The following is a 20,306-nucleotide window of genomic DNA, read 5'->3' on the forward strand; positions in this document are numbered from 1 at the left end:
TCGACAATTTGTGGAGTTTTGTCTGGTTTTATCTATTTCTTATTTTATTTGAGAAAATAAAAACTTGTACACCTGCATGTATCCGTGTTACCTAGTATTACATTTTCTATGACACTTCAGTTAAGTATTTCGAAGTTTCAAAAATACTCGTTGACAAATGCCGTGACGAATGTGCATCGAAAATGAGCAAAATGTCGAAGAACAAATTAAACTTGACCCTGCCCCCAGGATCTATTGACACGGCACCAGCCGTGACTCCATCGAACATGACCCCTCAGCTGAAATCAGCAACAGCATCTGAGTAAGTTAAAAAAATATTTGTCTTCATAGTTATACTTCATTCAACAGGCGCAGCACTAATTATTTCTCCGGCCTTTTAAAACAAGTGAAATAAATATGTTATTATTCGTATTTACAGAACTATTTTATGTTAGTAAGTATAATGAAAAAAATGAAGAAAAAAAGAATAGAAAATTCTAGAAATCAATCTCTGTCCATAAATATGCATATGTAATGTACTTATATAAAACATTGTTTATATCGAATTTATAATCAACCAACCAACATTGTAATATACCACCAATATAATATGTGTATAAGAACAAAGAAGTATTTGGACCACATAACTTTATGATGAGTAAGCCCTAAGATATTGTAATACTACTTGTGTCTCCTGAATACTAATCACTTAAGAATCAATATTTAGCTTTGGAATATGTTACTCTCTAACAATATTTTATTGGACAATTATATTGCAAGTAGACAAAGTATACAGGGTGTAACAAAATAAAGTGCTAAAACTTTGGTTAATTAATTTCTATTCTGTAAAATGTAATTATGAAAGATAATATTACATTGATGAAAAGTCATGTGGAGTCTACTACACTAATACATTAAAGGCAGAACTTTGTCAGTATATTTGTTGGTTACTTTGAACAAAATCTACTGAATGGGTTTTAATAAAATTGGTATGGCTATAGTCTTGGCTCATACACATTTGCAACTTTTGATATAACTTCTAAGTTCTTGTGAGAGTCTATAATAACTTTTTCCATTGGTAAAAGCAATAGTAGTAGTAGCAGTAGTGAACAATAAAATTAATTATATTAATGTACATTTGGACTTGGAAACACTATACATTTATGGTTTCTTCCACATTTAGTTATTATAAGGATACTCTGTAGGCGACACATGCTGACAATACATACTAGCTAATTTAATTAATTAAATATTTTAAATTATTGGGGTAGGAGGCAGGGTCTTGCTGGGAAGTCCAAGACGAGCATCGAAGCTCTGACGGAGAGGCTGGAGCAGATTGAGATGGATGACACTCAGAGGCGCAGAATTGAGGTGTTTCTGTGCCAAAAAGAGAAAATCGGAGAGCTGAGTGATGATGACTTTGAAAAGCTTGGAGAACTGGGTAAAACTTTTTTCTTTATTATATTTTCAGATATTATTGTTTATCTATAAAATATTTATTTACAGATAAACAATAATTATTGGAGTTCCTAGAAAATATAAAGTACATAATTTTTTCAGAAAAATATACAGTTCTCTAGTCATTATTAATAACACATGATAAAGAAAATAAATAAGTAAATTTAAATAATGTAGCTGATTGTATATTTTTTAGGCCAAGGCAATGGTGGAGTGGTAATGAAGGTTCGTCACAAGTCCACCGGTCTCATCATGGCCAGGAAACTCATCCATCTAGAAGTGAAGCCAGCCATCAAGAAACAGATCATCCGAGAGTTGAAAGTATTACATGAATGTAACTTTGCACACATCGTTGGATTTTATGGAGCATTTTATAGCGATGGAGAGATCTCTATATGTATGGAGTATATGGATGGTGGATCTCTGGATTTGATTCTGAAGAAAGCTGGCAGGATTCCTGAGTCAATTCTTGGTAAGTGTGTGTGTCATAATTTAAACATGTGCTATGATTCATGAAGTCTTACGCCCTAGGTTGATAATAAATTGTCAGCTTAGTAGTTTCTTTTTCGTTTAAGCAGGCTGTGAATCATGGGTGTAATTGTTAAAATTGACTTATGAAAAATGTAGAAATGAGAATCTATATTTAATACGTGAGCCAAAAACTTTGTAACCCTTTTGACGAAAAAAAAAATACCCACAGCCGAATATATAACCTCCTCGTTTTTTGGAAGTCAGTTAAAAATGGAAAAACGTAGGTGAATGAAATTTTGCAGTTATAGTTTTTTTTTTTTTTTTTTTTTTTTTTTTTTTTTTTTTTTTTTTTTTTTAACGGGCAAAAGGCCCACCACACATTCCCACCACTGCAACTCCTGTGTCGCCAGGATCAACAGTGGTAACCAACCACGAAAACCCTTTGATATGATCTCAGGGATGCCCGAGGGACAAGCTAAATCTGTCTTGGGACCCGCAACGAAATTAATCAGAAGAAATGTAGGAGGAGTAGGAGATACCAGTTATAGTTTATATGGTGAAGGAGTGCATCGAGCTAATATTATCTTGAAATTATGCTTTTATCATACATTTTTTTAACAAATAAAACATTACACACACACTAGGAAAAATGACAGATTTTTGAGTGACAAGCCTATACATACGAATTATACTCTTTTATTTATGGTTGAAGTCTGTTGACAACAAGGTGACAAATTAATTGAAAATGGATTATAGTTTTTTTATTGCATCTGAGATACTATTAGACAATGCTTACACGGCCAGTCTGAGATCAGCTGAGTCCCAGAGACAAGAGTTGAAAAAATTATGATAAAGTCAATATTTTTTACAAAATATAGGTAGTATATAGTCCTAATGTCAGTGGGACTAAGGTCGAATTTCGACCATTGGGCGATCTCTAGTCAATTATAATAAGCCACTTTATTATGCGCACAGGAATTCCCGTCTTTGAGCGAAGCTACATTGCGTACAATGCGACATAAACACTACAGAGTTCTAAATAAGTTGTATGATAAAAATTGTGCGTCTTTGCTATAATATGGTGACGCAACATAGCGCACCAATGTGGCCTCGTTCTAAAAGAGTTATATTTTACTAGCTGTTGCCCGCTATTTGTCCGCGTGGACTTCAGTTTATAGCGCGAGATGTTAACCAAATTGGTGTCAAAAGCTTTTATAAAAATACCCTTAAATCAAAACAGCTGTGCAGTGTGCACATAATATTTCATTTTTTAAATTAAACTTTATATTTAATGCCAAATTTTAAAGCTTATTTAGCCCCCCAATTACACAACTTTACCCATAAACTATTTATCATTGATAGGTTTAAGGTTACGTCACTGCATACCTAGATAAAGTACTGAGTTATTTAATAACGTAGAAGAGAAATAACAATCGAAAAAAAATCGAAACTGGAATATAAGATGATACCACCTCTTATAGAAAGACTTTTGAGCAAGCGTCAGCGCGATGTAGGAGACGCACGGCGCCATCTATTATAAATTTTTGGAACTAACTTAATTTGAACAAATTTACGCATTTTCACCCCCTTACAACCTTTTTTTCCATAAAAAAATAGCCTATGTCCTTTCTCAGGCTTTAGACTATCTGTATACAAAATTTCATTACAATCGGTTCGGTAGTTTTGGCGTGAAAGCGAGATAGACAGACAGACAGAGATACTTTCGCATTTATAATATTAGTATAGACTAGTATAGATTGACATGCAAACTTTTGCAGTAATTTTTTTTTTCTTTTAAGGAACAATCACATCAGCCGTGCTAAAGGGACTGAGCTACCTTCGAGACAAGCACGCCATCATGCATCGCGATGTCAAACCGTCCAACATACTAGTGAATAGCAATGGCGAGATTAAAATCTGTGATTTTGGCGTCTCTGGACAACTTATTGACTCTATGGCCAACTCTTTTGTTGGTACTAGGAGTTATATGTCTGTAAGTTTTTTACACTAGTATTTATCCGCGGTTTCATCCAGGTTTCTATTTTTTTATTATGTGTAGGCCACTTTATTTCCGCCACCCCTAGGACGCTGCCGCCCCTAGGCCGCGGCCTATACGGCCTTTTTATAAATCTAGGGCAGCTACTGCCGTAATAATATGCAACAGTATTGGAGGTTTTGTTATAGTCATTTTATTTTATTTTTTCACAAAAGGGTATTGATTAATTTTATGGGTATTGATTAATTATCGTCCATATTTTCAAACATTTCTATAATATAATAAGAGGATAATAAAACGGTTTTTAAATGTAATTCTGAGAGTTAAAAATAACAAGACTGTTTTACAAATTTTTAAATTTTTATTTGTTTAAAACAGTTCTTATCACTAGCTTAATATTATACAATACACTTCGATAATACTAAACATTTTAGTTTCTCGAATTTTCTGAAACTAGTTCCTTATCAGCGTAATTAACATGCTATCTTAATAACAATATCCATTTAAAATGGATGATGATATTATTGTCTTAATGCCAATGCGATTTGATAACTACTAGCTTTGGACTTTGATGAACAATTATTCTGCTTTTGTGTCTCATCACTCATCAGTCATCTATAGACTATACATATTATAATACAAAGTCGCTTTTTCCCTCATGTCCCGTTGTAATTTTTTTTTTTAAATCTTTAATGTTTGTTTAATCTTTAAAACTACGCAACGGATTTTGATGATTCTTTCAGTGTTAGATAGCCCATTTATCGAGGAAGGCTATAGGCTATATTTTATCACGCTAAGACTAATAGGAGCGAAGAAATAGAGGAACATTTTGAAAAAAGGGGGAAAATTATTTGAAAGGCCTAACTTGAACGCGCTAATCTCAGGAACTACTGGTCCGATTTGAAAAATTATTTTAGCGTTAGATAGCCCATTTATTGAGGAAGGCTATAGGCTATATTTTGTCATGCTAAGCCTAATAGGAGAATGTGGAAAAAACGGGAGAAATTATTTGAAAGGGCTTATCTCGCGTACTACTGGAGCAATTTTTATGTTATTTGGCACAGATAAGAAGTAGACCACGTGAAGGTTCATAGGCTATCGATTTTAATCATTTTTTCAGTGGCTATATATTTTATACGCCGGGGCGGGTCGCTAGTTAAACAAAAACAAATCTTAAGCTTAACACAATGATAAGCTTAAGATTTACTAATGTTGCGAGTGTCCATTGTCGACAGTAGTTGCTTTCCATTAAACCATTTGCTCGTTTGCCCTTATTTTTTATTAAAAAAAAAAAACTACTCATACCTCACACTTCTCTATTTCAGCCTGAACGTCTCCAAGGCACCCACTACTCGGTGCAGTCTGACATCTGGTCCCTGGGTCTCTCGCTGGTGGAGATGGCCATTGGCATGTACCCCATACCGCCGCCTGATGCCAACACCCTGGCTGCCATATTTGGCGGACAGAACGAGGATCACTCGCCTGGACAGGTATGCTGTAGAAACTCACTCTTGATTTTTTGCTAGTCTCATTATAAGCAAGATATCAAGCTCGTGTAGGAGGACACAAAAATACTTCATAGCCTTGATGAATCAGATCTTTGCCTAGTAAGATAATCGGCCAAGTGCGAGTCGGACTCGGGCACGAAGGGTTCTGAACCGTCTGACTCGCATTTGGCCGATTTTTTTACTAAATTACTTGATTTTCACCAATTAACACAAATATCAATACTTACTCGACGTAAAGTGGGGTTCTTAGTTCTTACACAATTTTACACAATATCAAATCAAATCAAATCATTTAATTCAGGCATCAGAGGCCCATATAACAAATACCTTAAATCTAACATACATATAATTATATAATAAATACCTGGATGCGCGCGTATGAAGCAGGCTACCTGAAGCTTACTTTCTTGATATTGTCTTGAATGTGATGCACTTTTGTAACTTTTGCTAAACTTATTGCGAGTTCGCACGTGCGTGAAAAAAATATGGCTGCACTTGCCGCGTAAAAGTTTTAGAATAGAAAATTGCACTTGTCAAACGTCCTGACGTCACATCAATAGCCAATGGGAGCACTCAAATGTCACTTTTAAGTAAGTGTTTATTGGTTGCACTATACAGCACAGATTAAGTAAAAAGTTCAATGACAGATACATGCACAGTTTATATCCATACTCCCGGCCTTGGAAACCCTAGGTTTCCAATAGATGAATATTACGATGAAGATGCTTCAATCTCCAAAAGCGGGCAAATTTTGGAGAACGCGCGTCGGACCGTTGTCGTTGCTGTTTTTATCTCGGCGACCCTGGAGACACCGTCCTTTCCTGGGTATGTCTTGATTATGCGCCCACGGCACCATTTCAATGGGGGCAAGTTATCTTCTTTGATGATGACAAGTGTATTCTCTTTGAGGTCGTCAGGCTGGAATCTCCACTTGGATCGAGATTGCAGTTCAGAGACGTATTCGCGTGACCATCGAGTCCAAAAATGCTGACGGATTTTTTCGATTCTCTGGTATCGTGTCAATCGATGGTCGGGGATGTCGTGCAGGTCAGCGAACACTGGCGAAGTCAATGGGCGGCCGACCAAGAAGTGTGCCGGACTTAGGGGCAAAAGATCGTGTGGGTCACTTGACATCGGAGACAAGGGCCTGGAGTTCAGGACAGCCTCGATTTGAGTCAACACTGTACTGAGCTCTTCAAAAGTCAATCGTGCATTGCCTACGGTTCGTCGCAAGTGATATTTGCAACTTTTAACCCCCGCTTCCCATAAACCACCGAAATGACTAGCATACGGAGGATTCATTCGAAATTTAATATTTTGAGATAATGCGTAATCTTTAATTTCTCCTGATATACTTGAAAGGAATTTTGAAAAGTCGTTCATTAAACCAACAAAATTTTTGCCGTTATCACTGAAAATTTCGGCCGGTTTACCTCGGCGCGAAATGAAACGTTTTAATGACAGCAGGTAAGCATCAGATGAGAGATCACTCACCAGCTCCAGGTGAACCGCACGCGTTACAAAACATACGAATAAGCATATGTATGATTTAATAGATTTAGCTCCTCTCCCTTTACGGTTTAGTATGAGCACTGGGCCAGTGTAATCGACGCCGCAATATAAAAATGGGTAACCTGGTTGAAGGCGTTCCCGTGGAAGGTTGCCCATTATAGGCGTTAATGTTTGACCGCGCATTCGTCTGCATGTGACACACTCATGAACGACCTTCCTGGCTAAATCTCGCGCTCTGACAGGCCACCAAGAATCCCTCAAAGCAAATACTAACGCTTGTGGCGGCGCATGTAAAAGCCTGCGGTGCTCATAACGAAATAGTAATAGAGCAAAATGATGTCTGCCTGAAATTAAAATCGGGTGTTTTTTATTAAAGTTAAATTCGGAATAATTTTCTAAACGTCCTCCTACCCTTATCAAATTAGATTCGTCGAGAAATAAACTTAACTTGGTTAAACTAGCGTGCATATTTTTTAATGATTGTTTCTTCGACAAACAATCGTATACGTCTCGATATGACTCATACTGCGACAGTCTAGCGAGGGATAGTTCGGCTTCATTTATTTCAGATACATCGAACGCGCCCGTGTGCCTCTCACTCGGTTTATTGCGCGCGTTATAAACAAACCGTAGTAAGTACGCCATAGTACGCTTCATTCTATTAAACTGCGAGAACCTCTGAAATGGAAACCACACTCCAGCATCCTGACTAACAGTCAAGGTGACTGTTGCAACAGATTTCAACTCTGGTAAATTTGAGGTGTTATAGGACTCCGAATTAAAGTCAATATTAATATCGTGAAGAAACTGAGGTCCATCCCACCACATGGCGGTGCCCCAAAGGTCGTCTAAATTGCGACTGCGAGTGATCAGGTCAGCTGGATTATGTTCTCCTCTCACGTGACGCCACGAGGCAGTACTAGTTAATTCCTGAATTTCAACAGTTCGGTTCTGGACAAACGTTTTAAGCAAGTTAGGTGACATGTGGAGCCATCCTAACACAATAGTCGAGTCAGTCCAAAATACTACTCTATCGAAACTACTGCGCAACGAATTAATTATTTTTGAGTACAGCCGGGCTCCAACTAGGGCGCCGCACAATTCGAGCCTAGGAATACTTATGGGTTTAGTCGGGGCGACCTTTCCTTTCGCACATAATAATCTAACAGAAACACTATTGTCTGTATTAATAGTGCGTACATAAGCGCACGCGCCGTACGCGGTAAGAGAACTATCGGTAAAAATATGTAACTCTAAACGGTCGGGGTTGTCACTTGCAACATAACGAGGAATGCGAATATTCTGTAAATTAATTAAATTATCGACGAATCTAATCCAAATTTGTGCGATATCACGGGGAACTTGTTCATCCCAGCCTAATTTTAAGAGCCATAATCTTTGCAATAAAACCTTCGCAATCATTACTGTTGGACTTAATAATCCAAGTGGATCAAAAATTTGAGACGAATATGACAGTATAATACGCTTTGTTATGGTTTCTTTAAATATATTATTAAATTTAGTCTGGTAAAATAACTGATCAGATCCATTATGCCATCCCAACCCTAATGTTTTATGATGATAATTATCGCCTAGTGACAATTCTTTCGCTGTATTAGTAAATTCTTTAAATTCTGTAAAATCAAAATTAAATATCCATTTCCTGAGGGGAAAACAACCCGACTGCAAATTTTTACAAATATCTAAACAAATTTGTTTTAATCTTTCTTTATTAGGGTTGCCACATAACAGATCATCAACGTATATATCTTGTTTAATTATACTGGCAACTTCAGGATCACCACACTCTTGAGCAAGTTGCTTAATGCATCTGCAACTTAAATACGGTGCCGAAGCCGTACCGTATGTTACAGTTTTTAACTTATAAACTTGTAAAGCATCGTTGGGATTGTCGCACCATAGAATTAATTGTAAGTCACGCTGTTCTTCATCGATAAGTACTTGTCGATAAAATTTCTCGATATCCGCGCAAGCAACGTACCTATTTTCGCGAAATCGCAACAAAATTGAAATTAAGTCTCCCTGAATTGGCGGCCCTACCAATTGCAAATCATTCAATGAGTATCCCGATGAGGATGGCGCGCTGGCGTCAAAAACGACGCGCAGGCGAGTTGTAGCTGCGTTCTCGCGGAACACTCCGTGATGCGGCATAAAATAATGTGGAGTTTTATATGTGTCGATACATTCCATGTGACCTAATTCGCAATATTCTTTTATAAAATCTACATATAATCCTTTTAAATTCGGATATCGTTGTAAACGTTTCTCTAACGCCAAAAACCGTTGTTCGGCCTGTTTACGCGTATCTCCTAAAACATTCGGTGAATTTTTTAGAGGTATCCGCACAGAAAATCTACCATCACTCAATCGTTTAGTCGTTTGAACAAACAACTCCTCACGAATACGTTCGTCTTCGTTGCGCGACTCATTAACCCTATTATTATTATTAGATAAATCCTCTAATTCCCAAAACTTGCGTAATTGTTCATTTAAAGAAAATTCCATGTCCACACTTTGCATAAAATTACAATGAACATGTTTAATATTTTTATCATTTTTTAACAATGGCCCCGATATTATCCATCCTAAGTGCGTGTTCTGTAACATAGGACCTTTATTCAAACGTATCCTGCCATCTGTTATCAAGTCCCAAAATATATCTGCGCCGATTAACATGTCTATGGGTTGACTTTGATAAAACTCAGGATCCGCCAAAACAATACCGTCGGGTATACATAATAATTCGCTTCGTATAGCAACAGCGGGCAGCGAGGAGGTTATGTGCGGCAATACAAGACATTTCGCGCGCGTATGATAGTTGCCTTGTATAGATTTAATCTCGACATCACATATCTTAGAACACTGGGATATCGATCCTCCAACGCCCTTTATTTGTTGAATGGACTGTAAACTTTGCGTATTTAATTTATCACATAACGATTGTGTAATAATGCAGCGTTCACTACCACAATCGAGAAGTGCGCGTATTTTATGATAAATACCTAAGTTATCTGCTATTTTTACAAGTGCAGTAGATAATAAAACCGGCTGCATATCGGCTGACGACTGCGCGTATTTGACGTCTATTTGTGACTTACTAGCCGAGTTGCCTGCCACATGCACGTATGTAGTATCCGAGTTTGAACCGTAAGCGCGCTGATCTGAAGATGCATTATTGCTTAGCTTCGACAGGCTGCTACAATAATCTGCATTTTCGTCGCGATGAATTATAGAATTATGTTTCTTATCACATCTACGACACGGTCCATACTTACAAACATTAGCTGAATGTCCTCCTCGCAGACAATTTTCACATAAATTCTTGTCGCGTATAAATTTTAATTTATCTTGTAAGTTTATCTCTAAAAAAGATTGGCACGAATATAACTGGTGATTAGCAGAACACATGGGACACAATTTATATTGCCTTTTAAATTGTGTTTTATTTTGGGACTTATCTACGGCTACATGACAATGAACTTTAGAAGTATTAAAAGAATTTTTATTAATAGGTAAATTTTGATATTTTTTGCTATCATAAGTACTACTCTTATTGTGCGTAATAGTAAGAGTTTCTAGCACATCTGCCCTTTCTCGTAAAAAGGATAATAAGTTATCTAATTTTATTTTTGTATCCGTTGACCCTAACACTAGAGAACCTTTTCTTTGCTCCCATTCTCGTTCAGTTGTAGTATCAAGCTTAGAAACTATTATATATATTATTAAGGTATCCCATGACCCTGTGGGCTCACCAAGAATTTTTAATGCGCGCAAATTTTTAAGAACTGTATCTATAAGTTTTCTTATTAATGTTGGTGATTCTTTTGATAACGATTGAATTGAAAATAAAGCTTTCACATGATTGTGAATGAGCAATCTATTGTTATTATATCTATTTAATAATAACTCCCAAGCAATATCATAGTTATTTGTTGAAAACTCAAGAGAATCGATTACTAATTCCGCACTACCTTTTAGCGAGGACTTGAGATAATGAAATTTCTGTATACTGCTAATTTCTTTTGAATGATGAACTAGGGACAAAAAGGTATCACGGAATTCCAACCAATGCTCATACGACCCGTCAAAAGTCGGCAAAGAAATAGTTGGCAATTTTACTGACTGTAATGCGCTGTTCACCGGTTGCCCGGAAGCTTCCCTATCATCTTTAACCAAAACCCGTGTCCTAGCTAATACACTATAGTAGACAGTCTCAAACTCATTACGAATCTCAAGCTGATTGTCTAACTCGGATTCAGATAGAAGTTCTTCTATTTTATCTTGAATTTTATTGTACTCATTATATAAACTAATTATTGCGTCTGTGCGAAGCTTAATTTCGGCCTTTTGGTCAAATAATAACACTTGGTTTTCAAAGGTTTCAATGTAATTTTTAAACTTAGTTAACCTTCCTTTTATGGAGGCCCTCTTTTTGGATAAATCACGTAACATATCATTGGCCTTTGATTCTAGTGTATGGGAAGTCATTTTTGTGTAATTTAGAAAAGAATTCAGTACTTACAGTTGTCCGAAGCACTGCACGATGGACTTTAAATACTATGACCGTACCGACTTACTGACTGATTTAATCACGCGTACACAACAACCTGGCCGAATCGCTTCACCAAATACGCTGTGCTGCTACCAAGCACTTTGCCCAAAAGTTCAATTATGCGAATTTCTTGAATCTTCATAAGCTGCAAACAGCCGCCTTTTGTATCCTGGTGCTGGTTTGGTATCCGTGGTCGGAGGTCCAAAAATTATGGATGCGCGCGTATGAAGCAGGCTACCTGAAGCTTACTTTCTTGATATTGTCTTGAATGTGATGCACTTTTGTAACTTTTGCTAAACTTATTGCGAGTTCGCACGTGCGTGAAAAAAATATGGCTGCACTTGCCGCGTAAAAGTTTTAGAATAGAAAATTGCACTTGTCAAACGTCCTGACGTCACATCAATAGCCAATGGGAGCACTCAAATGTCACTTTTAAGTAAGTGTTTATTGGTTGCACTATACAGCACAGATTAAGTAAAAAGTTCAATGACAGATACATGCACAGTTTATATCCAATACCTTAAAACTAACATACATATTTTATATATACTTAAAAACTAACTAACACTGTCACATTTTGCCGGCGACGTGACTCGCTTCGTTCCGGAGTCTCCCCCGGAACCTCCGATAGACTGCATCCATCGGCCAGAACTCCGGCGCCTCGAAAGTCGACAGAAGATTCGTCGGTACTCTCACCACAAAGGAGCTAAAGTTAATCTTGTGGCGAGACTGCAGACGCTCGACCCTCAGGCGCAGTGTCGTCTTCTTCTGGATGTAGTCCACGACGTCCTGGACCTCCATGGACCAGTGCAGGCGGGATATGTACAGGGGCGTCGCGGGGACCTCGCTCCGCAGACGCAGCTCAGGTACATATGGTGCGGTGCCGCGATGGTGATGCGGGCGGCGGGCTTCTTCCTCCTCTCCACCAGTATGAAGCCCTCCTCATCGCACCTCCTGCCTTCGTCCTTGCCAAGCTGAGAAGATTCCACCTTGCGGCTCTTCGTAGCCTTGCGGCTCTCAGTCTCGCGACTCTTCGGAGCCTTGCGGCTCTCATTCGCCCCATTAGTTTTCGCCCACGGGGGAGGTGCGGGGCGACCAGCAACAGTCGCAAAGTTTTTCTGAGTCGCCTGAGGACTCGGGGTCGGCGCAACCGGGAGGGGAGCGGGGGCGGGGGCGGCAGCGGCGGTGTTCGTTGACCCGTCCGATAATGCTGACGGGCTAAACGTGCTCGCTTGCGCGCCACGACGAGTAGTGACGAATGCGGCATCAGCATCAGGTGACCTACATATTGAATTACCACTTTTTAATTGCGATAATTCAATACGTAAGTCACTGATCGTAGTCTCTGATGCCTGCAATCTACCTCGAACTCCGGCCAGCTCCTCCTTCAGGAACCTGATGTCCTTCAGTAGGCTGACGACGTCGACGTGGTCCAATGTGACGGGTGGCAGCTTGTGGAGCTCCTTTGCCACAAAAGCCGGCACCTCATCAGGATATATGCCTACGTCATAATATCTACCTGCATGTCAAATTTCAGCTCGATCGGTCCAGTGGTTTGGGCTGTGCGTTGATAAATCACCATGTCAGTCAGTCACCTTTGAGTTTTATATAATATATAGATATATAGATTTTGCTACAGTGCTCTCTTTGTATGATATTACTTCATGATACCTACAATGATTCACTTATGTCTCTCTGTTACCTCTTCACGCCTAAACGGCTGAACCGATTTTGCTGAAATTTGGTATGGAGATACTTTCAGTCCCGGGAAAGGACATATAATACTTTTTATCCCTGCAAAATGTACCGATGCGAGAAACAAATTTGTCGCAGCGGAGTTGCGGGCGTCATTTATTTAGCTAATAAAACAACCATAAACTTTCAGGCGCCAAACTCCCCGCGGCCGATGGCGATATTCGAGCTCCTGGACTACATAGTCAACGAGCCGCCGCCGAAGTTACCATCCGGGATATTCTCCGACGACTTCAAGGATTTTGTCGACCGCTGCCTCAAGAAGAATCCTGACGAAAGAGCCGACCTTAAAACGCTTATGGTAAGTTCTATTAGCCTAAGATTGCTTATGTAAATTATTTTTTATTAAGAAAAAAGTTACTTAGGCAATCATATAAGATATTATTATCCTTAATGTTAAAGCATTTACAGTGATGGTGAGTATTTATTTAAATAGATCACCTCAAAGTCGTCGTCATTTTTTACTCATTAATAATTCTTCGATTTTTATAGAAAAAAAGTAATCGACTGTTTTAGTAGGGTGATTACACTTTTATACATGCCTCTGGACTTTTTACTTTTTTCCCCACATATCTTTTGCTGTCTAAGGCTGGGTCAATATAATAATATTATTATTATGATACAAACACATGATACGATACTTAATTAATCTGATCGTGATACATCAAATATAGACCCGGCGTAAAGTTATGCCTTACCCCATCAGCATACTAACAAATAGCGAAAAGGTGGCGAAAAACGGATTGCGCAAGATGCAACATTACTTGTTTCACATTTGAGACAAAATATCTTACAACCTCGTGGCTTTAAAATAAGAAAAAAAAAAAACAAGCTGTCAGCCGCCATTTTCCCAAAACAACCTGTCATCCGCCATTTTGTTTACAGAACCACGTGTGGATCCGCCAGGCGGAGGCGGAGTGCGTGGACATAGCGGGGTGGGTGTGCAAGACGATGGACCTCATGCCCTCCACGCCAAACTCCAATGTGTCTCCTTTTTCTTCATAAGCTGCAAGAAGTGCATACTTTCATCAGCGAAAAAGGGTTAGTTTTTCTTCCACATTTTTCGTACTTTTCACTTTCCTTGGCAGACAATACATCTTTTTTATAATAAAATTTGATAGTAACTTAATGAATCCTACACAAATTATACTCTCGCTTATAATCCGCCATAAAAATAGCAAATTTTTATTACTTACTTAAACATTTTCCTTTAGCAGACGTTTTATAGTGGCTGTCCAATACTGTATATTTTTTACGGGAATAATAAAATGAATCCTACGCGAATTATATCATCGCTTATGCACGATTTACACGGGTGACTAACGGGTCGATTTTAGTCGCGCGGCAAGTCGAATCGCCTGTCCAAGCCGAATCGCCACCCCATTTTTACACATTCTACAAAAATCGCCTGTGCCTCCCGAGATCTCCGCTATGTATTTACAGCAAGCGATCGCTTGCGACTGAGCGTTTACACGGTCGATTTTAGTCACCAACCGCATGCGGCCATTGGCCGCACGACTTTGGGGCTTGCGGCTTTAGCCGCATGCGGCGTAGTCGAATTGCCATTTAGACGGTCGATTTCCGCCGTGCAACGTAAATCGTGCGGCTTTATTCACCCGTGTAAATCCACCATTATAATCCGCCATAGACGACGTCCTCTGTGGCTCAATGGTTAAGAGTGTGTGGCAGCTCAAGCCGGGGGTCGCGGGTTCAAATAACACCGATGTAACAAAAAGTTTGCAATGTTCCTGGGTCATGAATGTGCATTAAATAATAAGTTTATTTCTCCCAAAAAATTACATATTATGCAATTTGTGGGAGACATTGAGCCCAAACTAAGCCAAGGCCTGTATATTGGTACCCCAGGCCCCCCTCACAAACAATGGAGTAACAAAGTAACAACTAATAATATTATAATATTCTATAGCAATTTATTCTTACATTTAACTTAACTATGTGTGTGTGTGTGTGTGTGTATGTGTGTGTGTGTGTGTGTGTGCGTGTGCGTGTGCGTGTGCGTGTGCGTGTGCGTGTGCGTGTGCGTGTGCGTGTGCGTGTGCGTGTGCGTGTGTGTGTGTGTGTGTGTGTGTAAAAAATTGTAGGGATATGAGATAATTTAACCGACATCACAAAAAGGAGGTTATCAATTTGATATGTATGTATGTAATAGCTCAACTTAGGGAATGATGCAAGTTTCACCAAAATCGGTTAAGTAGTTTTTGAGATAGTGAATTTAAATTCTCTATTACGTACAATTTTTGAAGTCGGTTTTATCTTTTTTTATGTTATTTATTTTTGTCGATATAATACATTTTCCGTATCTTGGTAACTTAAACCAGTTAACCAAGTTATTAGTTTTAATTTACATTTTAATTTATTTTCATGATATATTGAAAGAATATTATTAATTTTATTGTATAAGAATGTACCAAGGAAGCAAAAGAATCTTTGTGCAAAAGTGGTTTTAAAGATATCAACAGGGCAAATCTTTAATTTTCGGCGATTGGCTTGTTTTAGATACTTGTCGTAGTCTAGAGTAGTATGTATAGTATTAAATTTGTATGATAAATGATAATATAATAAAAATCTTAAATATATGTACTTACCTACATAGTATAAAAGTATTAAATATATTTCCTTTGTCTGTAACACTTGTAATGTATTGTGTATTATATTATACAAATTACATTTAAATATATTATATATGTATATTTAAATGTAATTTGGTAAAATAAAATAAAGCATATTATAGTGTATAGCTGCCGCTGTAGCCAGTAGCCACTCAGGCTTAGCATTACAATATTTTTAACCGACTTCAAAAAAAGGAGGTTATCAATTCGACGCGTATGTATGGACTATGTATTATGTAATATTTGCAGAACTGCCCAGTTTTCGTATATGTTAGTCTACATCCGCGTCTGAACAAATGTGCCAAATTTCTAAAGTGTACAGTTTTGTAACACAAGTCCTTCAGGTACTTAGCACGGGGCTAGACTGACGTGGTGTGAAGCGTTCATAGATATTATATTATTATAATATTATTATTATAAAAATAGCATGGTAGTGGTCTATTTGTTGCCCATTAAAATTTGGTCCTGTAGTTTCAGAGCCTATCTAATGCTAATTCACTTTCAAACAATCGCACCGTCAATCCTTATAATAAATTTCAGCCTTATAATAATATTACAGTATGCATATTGCACTTCTTGAATACCAAAACTAAAGTGCTCCTCAAACTTTCCAGGTCAAAACATTTCCCAAGAGAAAGCGAACGATACGATCAGTGAGGACACTGGTGCAGAGTAGTACGGACCGGTCAGTATGTCAACTCTAGCCGTCGGCTGACGTCGCCGCACCGACACGAGTACCTGCCTCTCGCTCTAACGCACGAGAAGTGGTATTGCTGTCTCGCTCTTTGAGAATGTGATGTTAGGTGGGATGATTGTAGGATGTCCTGTCTCACTCTGTTGTTTAGGTGAGACAGAGATAAACATATAAAAGTGTTAACAAAAATCATCAATAAAGAAAATATAATCTATACTTGTCATCTCACGTTTACAACATGAAAAGAGTGAGATAGAAACATCATTTATCCCTTAAGCCTACTTTAGTCATTTGGTGCGGTGACGTATTGTAAAAACCGTAGGAATCCTATACATTGTAACCTTAGAGACGTGAGTTTAAATTGCTATATTTGTACCTTTGTTTCACACTGTTATATATTTTTGTTACTTGTAAACGGCATAGAGTAATATAGATTTTTTAATTTTATTGATTTTTGACATTTTGACACCTGTCATTTTGACATATGCGAATAAAATGACGTCACGTCTCTAAATTAAAATTTAGAATGATATCCCTCCGGGATGAACGAATATACAAACGATTTGTTTTATATAAATTGGTGAACTTAGAAGTTTCGTAGGCGCATTTGTGTGGCACGTTTTCTGTGACATATACGGGCTATATGTGCATGTGAAAAACGTGTCAGACAGTGCTTAAACGGCTGTACACTCTTGTCAGGAAATAAGCCAATTATTGTCACTTTAAGAGTTCATATTACGGAAAATTCTATTATTGGCATTCATGCTATTTTCGACAGAAATGTAAGGTGTCAATAATAGGATGACTGCCGACTGGGTATTGCCCTGTATAAAACATGGATTTTTGACGACATTTTTATTGTCGCTCCATTATTATGCCACAAATATAATATTCCAAAGTTAATATGATGAATTTTACCGAAAATTGGCCGATCTTGACAGGAATGTAAAGCGTCCTTAACTTATATAGGGTGTGATACTAAAACATAGTGCATTCGGGAATGAAGTTAGTAACAACGTGGTCGAGTAGAGTTGATTTCACTAGTCGCAAGTCGAACCAACGTCAGTAGTGTTTTGACAATTTTTTCTTTGCTGAAAGTGCGTAATTCATGTCAGCTGATCCAAGTTATTTAAGGCTCGGAGCGGCAGAATACTCGAATGGCGCCAACGGCTGGCATGCGAGCGTTCTGCAACTCGCCCCCAAAATGTAAAATAGAGCATTTTTTAGAGTACACGAAAAGAAAGAAAAAAAGGAAAAAAAATTTTTTAGAATATATTTTTTATTCTATTCGACGTGATGCACTTTTGGTTTGTGTTCGCTTTGTTTTAGTGGTCCCTCACTCGCCCTCCCTGCACGCCGCTGTATGAATGTGTTGTAGCACTGGACTCTGTTACTTGTGATTGGTGGCTATTCTTCTAAAGAAGAATTAATCTACAAACATTTCTTATACTTTTTTTTTATTCTTTCTTCTTCTTCTTTTACTCTTTTCTTATACTTATAAAAAAAAACATTATTAGATTATGATAGTATTTTTTAAAATAAAACTTCTTTAATTACCATAATTTTGAAATTACTTGTGAAAAACAAGAGCAACATTATAATGATGTGATGTAAGTAATTATTTTTTTTAGTACTTGACACTTGTGCGCTTCTTGTTTGTCTTAATTGGTAAATATTACATGTATTGTTCATGTAATAACAATTTTATAAACTTATTACTTGTCATAAACGATAAAAAAGCCTGAAACAATTTAGAAAGTATTCAAGTTCATTACAATGGAGCATAGATAAAAAAAAGGAGCCAATCATAAAGTAACAAGAGCATTAAAGCTATATAAGCTTTCACACAGCTGTTTTCTCAGCACCTGTAACTGTGTATAGTTTCGCTTGATGACTATAATTTGCCCGGTCTTCCTAAATGTTAGTATATATGCATATGCATGCTAGTTTGTGAAGTGTTTTGGCTTTTCGGGAAGCATTTATGGACGATACTTTTACTCGAATATGAGTGATTGCTTATGTTGGTACAGTAGCTTGCCCCTGTTGCTAGATGTTTTGGAAGTATTTATACTATTACAGTGCTGGACTTTAGTGGCGCGAGCTGCTGTATCGATGTAAATCGACTATTGATCAGACATACGCTTAAGTATTATGTTGGAATGAGCGGCTTGACGGTCAACCGAGAAAATCAACTTCTCCAATAGAAATATGCCTACATTTACACAAAATCTTTTAATGTCTATCGCATTTGTTGTGGAAAACTTTATCCAAATGACATTAAGAATGTTCTACCATAGTGCCTGAATTGTAGTTTTTTTTTTGGTTGACCGTTGTGAGTGTCTTATCAAAATATTGTAAGGCCTCGCTTACACTCTCGTGTGTCTAAGAACTGTTATAGGCCATGCAAAACTTAAAGATCGCTCAGCGAAACTGGAGGGAGCAGTAGGTGCAGGTGAATAATAACTACCAATAACGTATAATAGTTTACTTGTTGCTAATCGCAATCTACCAATAACAATTCGTCTGATCACTGATCTACCAATAACGATTCGTCTGATCACTGATCTACCAATGGCGTGGGCGTCTCCTTCCATTTATGCCAAGCTGTCTTAAATTTATGCGCTGCCTATAACACGAGTCACGAGACAAGAATGTAAACGATTTCTAGTAATTACGCAATAGAGTTTTAGACTTGAAGTAGAAAGACAAACGAAAATTTTAATTTTTTAGATCGTAAGTTATTTTCGGATACGTTTTCAGGTATATCTTTTTACTCACGAAATGTATGTTTAACTCATTTCTAATGTTGAGTTTTGATTGTAATGAGTATCGTTGTTTTATATCTAATGTTTAATTTTATTCTTAATAAGAAAAATCATGTAAAATTAATGTTAGTTTACGGTTAGAAAAATTGCTTCACAAGGTTTACGTCATTTGGCCGAGATATTTGAAATCAATTATGTTAGTCGGGACCATAAAGTTAATATACTTAGCGGAATAGAGAAACAAAGGCCTGAGCAAAAGAGATGTCACTATCAGTCACACTGCGTGGTAAAAAGAGACGTGTGATACATGACAGCAGCACTCTTTTTTTGACGTCCAGTCGGCACGTGCCGCACGTTGACAATTTAATCTCATAGAATTCTTGTTCAATCATGCTTGTGTAAGTGTATACGTACACATATTTTTCACACAGATGAAAACCAATTTTTGGTTTCGTTTGACAGCTCGAGATTGTTGCTCTATTCCGCTAGGTATATTAACTTTATGGTCGGGACTCCTGGCTTGACATAATCCGACCGAATTACGTAGGTAAACCGCCTTTTTATCAATTTCTTTTGGAAGTACTAATTATACTACTTACTGTTCAAAGTCGTTTAAATCCAATCTACTGCACCAGTTTCTTAATTTAACCTTTACATTAAGAAACTGGTGCAGGTTAAATTCATAATGTCATATTTCTTACGTTTGTAACAACGACAGTATGTCTTATTGTTAAGTTGATAAGTGCATTTACGATGTAGTGAGATGTATATTGATTTAAAAAAGTTTTAATATTTTAATTTATTTAAATTTTGTACTTGACTTGTTTTATTACGCTTAAAATTTCACGCTAGAAACAAAAATGAAATGTCAAAACATGCCTTAAATATACCCAAAAAGATAAACCAATCTGAAGTTAGCTACATTTTACTTGTCTACATTATTGGCTATATTCAGAGTGGTCTTAATG

At 37.5% G+C, this 20,306-nt stretch overlaps 1 protein-coding gene across 2 annotated transcripts; it reads left to right on the forward strand.

The window, feature by feature from the left end:
- LOC121734107 (dual specificity mitogen-activated protein kinase kinase dSOR1) lies at positions 1-18,021 on the forward strand. Of its 2 annotated transcripts, none has more exons than XM_042124521.1 (8): positions 1-301; positions 1,245-1,420; positions 1,634-1,909; positions 3,708-3,901; positions 5,230-5,394; positions 13,383-13,550; positions 14,135-14,290; positions 16,494-18,021. In XM_042124521.1, the coding sequence occupies exons 1-7, from the start codon at positions 183-185 to the stop codon at positions 14,252-14,254; spliced, it is 1,218 nt and encodes a 405-aa protein (XP_041980455.1). In that variant the 5' UTR covers positions 1-182; the 3' UTR covers positions 14,255-14,290; positions 16,494-18,021. The 2 variants fall into 2 exon arrangements, with proteins under 2 accessions (XP_041980455.1, XP_041980456.1); XM_042124522.1 differs by having other exon boundaries at positions 1,251-1,420.
- Positions 18,022-20,306: the final 2,285 nt, after the last annotated feature.

Source organism: Aricia agestis, chromosome 15, assembly GCF_905147365.1.
Source record: "Aricia agestis chromosome 15, ilAriAges1.1, whole genome shotgun sequence".
In the NCBI taxonomy this organism is placed as follows: Eukaryota; Metazoa; Arthropoda; class Insecta; order Lepidoptera; family Lycaenidae; genus Aricia; species Aricia agestis.